Source organism: Mus musculus, chromosome 10 (assembly GCF_000001635.26).
Source record: "Mus musculus strain C57BL/6J chromosome 10, GRCm38.p6 C57BL/6J".
In the NCBI taxonomy this organism is placed as follows: Eukaryota; Metazoa; Chordata; class Mammalia; order Rodentia; family Muridae; genus Mus; species Mus musculus.
This window is the reverse complement of record NC_000076.6, coordinates 93481557-93488767: the sequence shown is the minus strand read 5'-3', so window position 1 is coordinate 93488767 and position 7211 is coordinate 93481557. Positions and strand designations below refer to the sequence as shown.

The 7211-nt window shown below is 47.0% G+C and overlaps 1 protein-coding gene across 2 annotated transcripts in view; it reads right to left on the bottom strand.

Moving 5' to 3' along the window:
• Nucleotides 1-3871: 3871 nt before the first annotated feature.
• Lta4h (leukotriene A4 hydrolase) overlaps nt 3872-7211 on the bottom strand; it is a 31501-nt gene continuing 28161 nt past the window's right edge. The window contains exons 17-19 of one of the 2 annotated variants that reach the window (NM_008517.2): nt 6436-6518; nt 5702-5806; nt 3872-4105 (exon numbers count right to left, since the gene is read on the bottom strand). In NM_008517.2, the coding sequence (NP_032543.2) occupies nt 3988-4105; nt 5702-5806; nt 6436-6518 (306 nt within the window). In that variant the 3' untranslated portion in view covers nt 3872-3987. The remainder of the gene's footprint in view (nt 4106-5701; nt 5807-6435; nt 6519-7211) is intronic. The other variant, NM_001313897.1, reaches the window with a different exon arrangement.

The window sequence follows — 7211 nt, the reverse complement described above, 5'->3', positions numbered from 1 at the left end:
TGAGTCTGCCTTGAAAGCTGCTTATAAACACCATGTTCCCCTCTTTAGGGAATTACTCAATTGGTAAAACGCATCCTCTCGGTCAATTGTGACACCCAGAGTGTAGCAATCCCCATTCATTTATTTATTCCACAAACACGCGTTGAGCAACGCCTCCCTGCCAGTGCCCAGTGCTACCAAAGCCATTGCTCCATCAAAGAAAGCAGTTCTGAAAAGGTTGTGTTTAGACACATGAATCACCGTAGCTTGGAGGCCCTCAGCTCACTACCCTGGGGTGAGTGAGTGATCTTCCCGTTTCCTAAGCCAAAGGCAAATTCTCTAATGCCGTGATTCGCGGCATCTACCTGGGATAAATCCTGGCTGTGTGACTCGCAGTCATTTGAGTCCCCTGGGATTCAGCTTTACTCGTCTATGAAACGAATATCCCCACGGGCAGCTGGAAGGACAAAGTCAATTAGTGTGTGTCAACCCTGAGGTCCGTGCCTGCTGGATGGGGAGACTCCCAATTACTCTCACCAGGACTTGGACTTTAACACTCCACATGCCCTCAAGAGTGTGTGTGTGTGTGTGTGAATATTCCTTATCTTTGCCCCCTGGATATCCCTAGTTCAGCTAAGCTTCTTCCCTGCCCCAAACCGCTTCCCCTGCACCCCCCCCCACCTAATTTTGCCCCACCTGTGTTAAGGAACACTGATAGCCCAAGAGATTCAAAGAATTGTGTGCGCTTTAGTAGTATGTCAGTTCTGAGAAATTTGATTGAATAATCAGAAACCCTGACCTGCCTTCTACTTCATTAGAACAGTTGCTCTGTAGATAGACACCCAGATCCACATCCAGTGTCTTACCATCAGTCTATCGAAATGTATTCATCAGACAACCACACCCCGACTGTGCCCTGCAATTTGGCAACATCTCGATTTGCTATCAAGACAGAAGTTAGCTTCAGTTCAGTATTCCACCTCCAGGACATGGCCTTCCACCTTACTTAGCTCATCTCTGCCCACGGACCTGACCTCCGGTTAACCCTTTCTTCTCCTCCTGAACCCCACCGCTTAGGAAGCTATCCTAGTTGCTTATGTGGCTATGCTTAAACAGCTTCAAGGTCCTTGGGAAGCCAGAATCTATTATGTGTGTAATTTGGGATGAAACCCATACCCTGAGTCCTTACTCTGGACTGTCACCTGCTTACCCCAGCAGACTGATGTAACAAGTCCTATGACCGTGGGGGTGATGGCACCACCCTTTGACTCATGCCCCCCCCAGAGGGAACGCTCCAAGTCTTCCCTCTCTCCTCAACTTGCAGCTCATTCCCAGATACGGGCTTCATCTTTTACAACTCTGGGAAAACTGTGGCCCTCAGATGTGAACCACCTTCATTTATTCATTCATTCACCACCAAGTCCTGTCTGAATACCTGTTCAGATGTTGATGTCTGGAGATGAACAGATGCGCCAAGGCTGAGATGTCCCACTACCCCTCAGGTTGAAAGGTCACCCAAACTATCGGGTGCTCTTGCTGACATCCCAGGTAGACCCAGCTTTTGAGTGATTCCATGATATCAGTACCGGGCAATCAGTTCCTCCTAGCCATGTGAAGATTCTACACAAACCTCAAATATCATGTGGCTGACTTCTCATTTTTTTTCTCTTCACACTCTCTGGTCTCCTTTGCGTGTCAGATAACTCCAGAGCTGTTGTCTCTGTTCACCTTATGTGTAAGTCACCCTTAATCTGGGTTCGGTGGAATTCTTTGCCAGGCTATGTTAGCATGCCCATCTTTTTCACCATTTATACACTTCTGTTCTTTTAGTTCCTCGGGTGATCCTGTGCACTTGATCTGACACAGAGACAACTCAGTGCATGTGAATTAGCTGAACTTGAGCCAGTGAGAATGCATCCTTGGTCCTAGGAAAACCAGTAGCAGGGTGTGTCTCTGGCGCCCTCTAACCTTTCCAGGGAAGAAATGCAAGTGAGAGCCATGTGCTGGGAAACGGGATTATGCTGTAGCATGGATAAGTCCACCAAAGAACACAACTGGATTCAAGGATTGGACAGGAACCATCTTCGGGGTGTTCTTAATCTTTACATTTTTAGGGGGTACCCAGTGATGACACACACCCAAAGCTTATACTCTAAAACAACACTCCCCTTAGCTAGAGTTTATTTGACCAGGAGTGGGCTCAGTGGAGAACTTGGAACTGTGATTGTCGTTCTATGTGTAACCCAGGGTGAGCTGGGTTCAGAGTGCACATTAAGAGTAAGAGAAACACACGAGACAGAAGCACCGATGTCTCCGTGTTGCAGACCCTCTGTGACCCTTAAATAACATCCTTCTGCTCTGACTGCCAATGTCCCGCCCCCCCTGCCCCCCCCCCCCCACAGGTTGCACGTGGAAATGCCCCGAGCTGCAGGGTACTCTCTTAGGCCTGTCTTTTATTTGGTTCAAATTCAATCAATGGGTCTCCACATGCCGTGTGCTCTGGGGAGGTGGTGAGGCAGGCTGAATGGAGTGAGGGTACACTGGGATGCTCAGGGTGGTCACCTGATCTGTGAAGAACAGGAGACTGGGGTAAGTCCACTGGGGCAGCAGGATGGATCCAGGGCTGGGGAGCTGTGGTTTGCATATGCTCAGCCCAGGGAGTAGCACTATTAGATGTGGCCCTGTTGGAGTAGGTGTGTCACTGTGGGTGTGGGCTTTAAGACCTTCATCCTAGCTGCCTGGAAGCCAGTATTCTGCTAGCAGCCTTCAGATAAAGACAGAGAACTCTCAGCTCCTCCTGCACCATGCCTGCCTGGAGCTGCCATGTTCCTGCCTTGATGATAATGGACTGAACCTCTGAACCTGTAAGGCAGCCCCAATTAAATGTCCTTTATAAGACTACAAATATCTCATCATGGAAGCTGTAATATGTCCCAACGTATCCCATGTATTGGCTACACACCTTCACTTGCAAATGTTCATTTTGATGAGTCATTGGTTTGCTTCAAGAGCTTTGGCTTCAGTGACATCAACATGGAATTCTCACCAGGACTCTTGCTGGTTACCCTGCTGTTGTCCTGTGCCATGGAGATCCTGCAGCTTCGGAACAGCAGGACTCACCCTTTCACGCACCCCAACCATTAGCAAATGATACAGATTTTGGAATGGGACAACTCAGAGAGCCCTGGATCTGGGCCTGGATGGCTGCTGAGCTGGTCAGCCTGACAGCTCTCCCTTATCTGCATCACCAGGGCGAGCGCTTCAGCACTGCTCCAGGTAGGCCACTCAGTGCTGCCATCTACAGGAGGCTGGGGCAGCTCACCTGTGTCCACTCCACCAGGACCAGCTCTACTGTGTCAGTGACAGGGCAGGACTAGCTCTCCCATTCTCCTGATCCCAGGGTCAGCTCTCCTGGTTGCTGCAGGAGGCAATGGGAAGGGCATCATCTTCCAACCCATGCCACCTCATACCAGACAAGTGATGGGGCCGGCTATCCTGTGCTCTCACCCTTGGGGCCTGCTCACGAGCGCCCCTCAACCATGCCAGCCATACTCTGCTGCCCAGGTGAGTGAGGGGCAGGGCCAGCTCATCTGCTCTCATACCCTCGGGGCTAGCTCACTTATGCCTCTGCCATCAGGGCCAGCTCCACTGTACTGGCCAGGCTAGGTGCAGTGCTGCAGCCAGCAAGGGACAGGGCTAGCTCATTTGCTCTCATGACCCCAGGGACAGTTATCCCAACGGCCACAGGAGGTGAGGGAGGGTGGGGGAGGATATTACTCTCATATCCACATCTCATGGCAGATGAATACTCCACATTGGTTTGTAAGGGGCAGAGAATATTAGTGAAATCATGAAAAATGATTTAAAAACAAATAAACAACAACAACAAAAAACCAAAAATGACACTTTAAAATACAATGACAGCTAAAATTTTGTATTTCTTAATAGGTTCAATTTTTTTTTTTTTTAAAAAAAAGGAATTTTCTGAAATCAGCAACAATCAGTTCCTTAATCCACTTTCAGATCTCTCCCCACCAGCATCGCAGTCACGGGATGCATGCTGGCTTTATGCTCTTGGTAGGTGTGGACAGCTTGATCATGGGATTTGTCGAAGGCAGCGAGATCCCTGCAGAGCAAAGGGCAAAGGAGAGGCATCGGGAAGAGATGGAGAGAGGAGCAGAGATATCACGTCAGAGCTAAGGTTAAATTAAAGATCACAACGGAACAGCTAAGCGTCACCCATGTAAAACCAGATGGTCCTGTACCATCTCTGCATCAAATGCTGGCCCAGAGAGAGCAGATCACAGGAATTTGGAGGGAGCTACACAGAGGAGGCACAGTGAGGGGACAGCAGCGGTTACAGAGCAGTGTGGAGGGTGATTGGCTAAATACTGACCTTGCATGAGAGGGCAGACCTCTATTATTTTGTCTTTAAAAAAATAATCTTTTCAAGTTTATGCTAATCAATCATTCAAGAGTATAAACATTCTAACTTACAAAAGGAATTTCTGAAAGCTTCATCCAGTGAGAATAAAAATACCAAGTGTAGTGAAACGATTTGGCAAATAAACTGGGTAAGTATATGAAATGTAGGGTTAGTCGCTTTAAGTATGGCTATTAGTTTGTGATACAAGACAGAACATTTATTTTTCCCATAAAACGTATGTTCTTAAGTTTGTTTCTTTAGGTGTGTATGTGTGAGAGTGACAGAGAGACAGAGACAGAGAGAAAGACAGAGAGAGACAGAGACACAGAGAGACAGAGACAGAGAGAGAGTGATTGAGACTCATAGTACAATTGGAGGTCAGAGGCCAGCCTGTGCAAGGTGTTTCTCTCTTCCACTATGTGAGTCCCAGGACTTGAACTCAGGATATCAGGTTTGGCCATAGACACCTTGTCTGCCAAGCCATTTGCTGACCCCAAGGGTATATATTTGTATTTGAGGTATACATCACTCAATTTGCAGGTAGATGGGTTTTAATTCTGGTAAGGTAGTGAAGTTTGCTTTAAAATACCTTAATAAAAATTAGTTTTGTGGCCATATTTAAGAAACCTGATAATAGTTTGCACTGACACAATTTCACTATATTTAGGAAGTGTGTGCCAAGCTGCCAGACTAATCATGAAATCTGATGCTGTGACTGAAACCTTTTAAGAACATGGAACAAATACCTTAATGGAGCTGTTCTTAACTTCCACCCTGTTGCTAACACACTCTCCCTTATGTTCCTGCATTCCTCTTTAATATGTCAAGCAACACCCAACTCAGCTTGAACTATGTGCAAAGGTCTCTTTGTATTTAGTTTTAGATTATTCCTTGGCCCCGTACTCACTCGTCAGACTTTCTGCTTTCCAACCCCTTCTGTGTATCTACGGCTGTCTTGAGTTTGTCTCCTTTTCACCTCGCCTCCGCTCTATGGTAGCTAATCACATACTGGGCTCCTGCAGCAGCTAATGATGCTATTTTAAAATTTAAATGGTCATAAGTATTAACTCTTTATTTATGATAACCAACTTGAATGCTCTTAGACCTATGCTATAGATGTCATTTTATGAAGTTATTTTTCCCACCAGGCTGACTGGGTACTGAACCTCTGGCCTCAGGCACGCTAAGTGTTCCACTATGAAACTACAGCCACGGCCCCTTTAGAAACATTCACAGGAAACATCTTCAGATTCTGCTTCCTGTCCCTCCCGTGTGCACAGCCTGATGTGGCCTTACTTGAATAGAGGACGTGTGAATTTCATCCTTCCTTGTTCAGTTGCCATCTTTAGGGCCAAAGGAATTGCTTCCTCCCATTTCGATTGAATGCAGAGCCGTAACCATCTGAAAGAAGGATTTATACAGGCGTGGGCAGGAGGGAAGGTGAGAACCGGGGAAACAAGTGAGCGGTACTCCTAAACAATCATGACCGACCATCCCATTCCAGCCACACTGGGCACCTGCACGTCACGAATTCACATCTGCACACACGCACAGTTAACAACGGGAGAAGAGACATAGGAGGAGCTGGGTCTTGGGAAAGGCCCTAAGTGTCAGGTCTGGACTGTGGGAGTGCTTGTGTGCACAATAAAAGAAGTGGCTTTGACTTAAACCTAACACCACACATTTGAATTAAGGACGGTTAACGTATCACAGAATCAAAGGTGTCTACCCGCGCCCACTCAGAGTTGATTTGACAACTTGGGAAAGGTAGAGTGTTTGCCATTAAAGTCTTCATTCTAATTTTTTTGTTTTTGTTTTTAAGTTTGAGGGAAACTGAGAACCTAGCAAAGAAAGATTAACATCGTGTTACAGACATCACAACTCTCCCTTCGATACTACTGTGGCCATCTATGTAGATGATCTGACGGGGGTTCCGAGGACTCGTGGGCTCCCGCACTCGGCTTCCCCTTTCTCCACTGTTTAAGCTACCACTCAGCTTTCTTCCACAGAGACAAGTTAAAATGATGTACCTGAATCGTATTTCAGAATTGTTAATGGCATTGAAGTTGTACACCTCTTGCATTCGCTTTATGTGCCCCAAGGGAAGAGGTGCCTAAGAGCGAAATGAAGACGTATGAGGGATCATTTCAACAGGATTCCCTGGAAGAAAGGAGCTGGAGAGAAATTCTTAGCCAGATTACAGTCCTACATCCCTTATAATACGGACATATGCTGGACAAGGGTAAAAGGAACAGATGCGAGCTGAAGCCAATGCCTAGCAACTAGTTCCCGAGAAGGGTGTTTGTTCTGGGAGAGCAGGAATGCGCTATATCTTGTGGGGAACTGAGAGAAATAAAGGGGTGTTATGCTCTCCTCAGCCTAGACCGTTCCTGAATCCGTTAGGTTCTTCTCCACCTCCTACATAACCTAGACTTAGCCCACTCTGTAGATAACTCACACCTCCTGACATTTTCCTGATTGGCTTTATCTGTGTCTGTTTCTTCTGACATCACTTTTAGATTCTCTATATCCTTTTAAAATGGTCGCTCTTAACCTTTCACATCACAGACCCCTTTGGGATGAGGAATATGGACTCTGTCCTTGGTGGGGTGGGGTGGGGTGCATTTTCCATATAAACACAGGCGCCTGATACAAGTTCAGGCAATACCTGGCCCTCCTGCACTCATGTTAACCCACACTAGAAGGGGAAACCAGTTTGGAAGGAGGAAAGGAGACAGGTTCAGTGTGGACACACAGGACGTAAATTGCCTCTGGAGGACAGTCTGAGGTCTCTGGGGAGGCGCTC